This window comes from Ornithodoros turicata, chromosome 1 (assembly GCF_037126465.1).
Source record: "Ornithodoros turicata isolate Travis chromosome 1, ASM3712646v1, whole genome shotgun sequence".
In the NCBI taxonomy this organism is placed as follows: domain Eukaryota; kingdom Metazoa; phylum Arthropoda; class Arachnida; order Ixodida; family Argasidae; genus Ornithodoros; species Ornithodoros turicata.
The window spans coordinates 76,890,183-76,894,082 of record NC_088201.1 but is presented as its reverse complement, the minus strand read 5'-3'; the positions used below and the strand labels follow the sequence as shown (position 1 = coordinate 76,894,082).

General features: G+C 46.2%; 1 protein-coding gene across 1 annotated transcript; it reads left to right on the top strand.

Annotated features, from left to right (window-relative positions):
• The first annotated feature begins 244 nt into the window (after positions 1-244).
• LOC135377070 (uncharacterized) lies at positions 245-1,312 on the top strand. Its single transcript, XM_064609413.1, has one exon. The coding sequence runs from the start codon at positions 245-247 to the stop codon at positions 1,310-1,312; it is 1,068 nt and encodes a 355-aa protein (XP_064465483.1).
• The last annotated feature ends 2,588 nt before the right edge of the window (positions 1,313-3,900 follow it).

Genomic DNA, 3,900 nt, shown 5'->3' with positions numbered 1-3,900 from the left:
CCGACGGGTTTTCCTTAAAACTCCGGGAGCTTCCCACATATATGAATGTGAAGTGTGGGTGACCAATGGGAACATTCATTTTCTTAAACCTCATATGGTTAAAAATTCTATTTCCTCCTCGATCGCGGGCGGCAAGCGCACGCGGACCGAAGTCTTCAAACAGGCGTTCGACGCCTTTCAAGCAAAATACATTGTCATTAGCAGTGCAAGCACTGATAATGTACAGACCACTCCACTTGGAAAAATGCCACCGTTTTTCATTGAGAATGCGGTGGCATCGCTGTCAAAAAATGTGACTGAAATTAAGCGCCTCAGATCAGGTGACTTATTGCTTAAATGTACCTCGGAAGCCGACTGTGAGCGAATTCTGAACACACAGCAGATGCTCGGAATCAAAATATCATCAACATTGCATAGGACTCTGAATACCTCCCGTGGTGTTGTGTCGTTAGCTGAACTCATTGATGTTCCGTCAGAAGAGATTCTTGAAAATCTGAAAAGCCAAAAGGTGATCGACGTAAGAAAAATCAAAATCAGGAAGAACAATGAGTACATAACGACCCGCAACACAATCCTCACATTTGACTGCCCGACTTTACCAGAAAGGCTCAAGGTAGGGTATCTGACTGCAGAGGTGCGGCCATATATCCCTAATCCACTCAGATGCTTCAAGTGTAACCGCTTTGGCCATCCTTCCGATACTTGCAGAGGTTCTGCATGCTGTGCCCGCTGCAGCAAGCAGGACCACAACTCTAAGGAGTGCAGAGGACCGGATCACTGCGTCGACTGCGCAGGTGACCACCCTACGTACACTAGGTCTAGTCCAAAGTGGAAGTTCGAGAACGAGGTGATGCACATCAAAGTCACACAGAAACTAAGGTATCCAGAAGCCAGGAAGAAGGCATCTCCGTTCCAGTTCCAGAAATCCTTTTCATCTGTCGTTAAAGAGAAACCAAGGATGATCTCATGCGCAACACAGACAGAGAATACAACACAAAGTGAAGAAACATGTACACCTCTCTCTGAAACACCACCTCCTGTAACTGTAACCACAGCTTCCCAACCCTCTTCTGTGGCGTCACTCTCACAGGCGCCACTTTCGTCATCGCAAGCCGTGGAGGCAAGCTCCATGGAATGCGATGATGACACGAGCTCGCAAGGCTCGTTCGCGAGCGTGAGCTCACAATCTCAAAGAAAGCCTAAGAGCAGTATTTTGGGGAGTGGCTCACTCCCCGATATATCGCCCAAGGAACTCGCGGCTGCGCGGAAAAAAGCTCCAAGACAGCCCATAATGCCCCCAAAGAAGAAATAATGAAAGTTTCTTTAGACCATAGTCTCTTCCCTATGACGGAAACGCCTCTTGTGCAAACGTTTCTCATTTTCTATATTATGGCGATCCTTCAATGTAATTGTCGAGGGCTTCTCACTAATATTGATGATGTCAATGATCTTTCGGACAAGTATGACACACTCTGTTTTGCACTACAAGAGACTTATTTGAATCCGCATCGAACACATACACTACGGAGATGGAACTTGTTCCGAAACGATCGGGTTGATGCAACATGTACATCTGGAGGTGTTGCTATCCTCACATCAAGAACCCTCCCTGCAAAGCACCTTCCACTAAAAACAGCACTCGAGGCAGTTGCCGTTCAGATACGTCTTCAAGGGGTCATAACTGTATGTTCCGTATACCTGCCACCATCAGCTGTGGTTGCTCAGAACACTCTCGAAACTTTAATTGACGAACTCCTGCCGCCTTTCCTTTTACTGGGACAAGTTGTCTAGGGAAAACTTTTGAGCGCATGGTGAATGATCGCCTGATGTATTTCCTTGAAGAAAATAAATGTCTCGATAAATTCCAGAGTGGCTTCAGAGCTGCGTGCTCGACAACAGATCACCTGCTGCGGCTAGAGACTGCCATCAGAGAAGCATTTGTCCGAAGGCAGCATTGTGTGTCCGTATTTTTCGACATCGAAAAGGCGTACGACACTGCCTGGCGGTATGGTATTCTGCAGGACCTGCACACTCTGGGAATAAGCGGCCGCATGTTTCGCAGCATTGCCAATTTCCTTCAAGGACGGTTATTTCGGGTCCAGGTTGGATCGACACTTTCTCGCCCATTCATACAAGAGAACGGTGTACCGCAAGGATCCGTCCTAAGTGTGACTCTTTTCATTGTAAAGATGAACTCCATAGCAAGCGCCATTCCTCCTTCAGTCAGGTATTCACTGTATGTGGATGACGTACAAATTTCTTGTTCCTCTTCCAGCATTGCTAGGTGCGAACGTCAACTTCAACTCGCAGTAAACAAGTTGGTCAAATGGTCGCACGAAAACGGTTTTAAGTTTTCCCCGGAGAAGACTGTCTGTGTCTCTTTCTCTAGGGTACGGGGAGTGTTTCCCGAACCAACACTTAAAATGGGCAGCCACAACATTATTGTAAAGCCTGAGCATAAATTCCTTGGGCTTATATTTGACCGGAAATTGACTTTCATTCCTCACCTCAAACACCTCAAGGTAAAGGCCATCAAAGCTCTAAATCTTCTAAAGGTGCTTTCTCACTGGTCCTGGGGAGCAGATCGTGACACACTCAAGAAGATTTATGTCTCCACTGTTCTTTCCAAATTGGATTATGGATGTGCTGGGTACGGCTCATCACGGCCATCTACACTCAAAATCCTTAATCCAGTACACCACCAAGGACTGCGTTTAGTTCTTGGAGCCTTCAGAACTTCTCCGATACAAAGTCTTTATATAGAATCGAATCAATGGTCCTTAGAGAGACGCAGGTTTTATCTCGCTACGTCATATGCACTCAGAATCAGAGGTCACCCTGAGAACCCAGCATATCAATGTGTGACAGATACACAATTCAGACAGCACTTCTTGAACAGGCCTTCAGCTGTGCCTTCTTTTAGTATTAGAATGTCACAAGCAGTCGAACACTATGGCTTTCCAGAGTACAACTCTATGATCCTTGAGACAACTAAGAAAATCCCCCCATGGCAGCCCCGTCTAAAAAGCAACACGTCCCTTTCCAGATACAACAAACGTGAAACTGCTAACACTGTCCTGCAACAGGAATTTGAAGTGCTAAAGGATAGCTTTGGTAGCCATGTAGAGTTGTACACTGCTGGCTCAAAAACTATTTCCGGGGTATCGTGCGCTATGGTTACTGGCACAGTTACGAGGTCACATCGTTTGAAGGTCACCATGTCTGTCTTCACAGCGGAAGTGTATGCCATAATTTTAGCCCTCAATTATATCTTACAAAATCGTATCAAATCATCAGTCATATACATAGATTCTTTGAGCTCCTTACAGACTATCTGTAGCATTCATTGCACAAAAGACCCTATTGTCCATCGTGCAAGGCGCATCGCAAGCACTATAGCTAACAGGGCTTATCGGTTACTGTTCTGCTGGGTACCCAGCCATGTTGGGATACCCGGAAATGAAAAGGCCGATCGAGCAGCTGCTGCTGCCCTAACAAACGACATAACGCTCTTCGACATTCCATCAAAAGATCTCAGGCTACGTTTAAAAAGCAGCATTAACAGACACTGGCAGAGCTTTTGGGACCAACAGACAAGCAACAAATTACATGCTATAAAGCCCAAGATAGGCCCTTCTCCATCTGCATCCAATCGACTGTATGAGGTGCTACCTTGTCGGCTCCGTTTGGGACACACATACTTAACACATGGATATCTCTTACGGGAAGAAGACCCTCCCGAGTGCAATCACTGTGGGGAACAACTCTCAATACTCCATACCCTCATTGTATGCCCAGCATATCAGCATCTTCGTGAACGTCATTTCGTTTTATTCTATAGAAACTTCTTACCACTCCAGCCGGCGCTTTTGCTGGGCGATGAAAGTTTCATACCCTTTG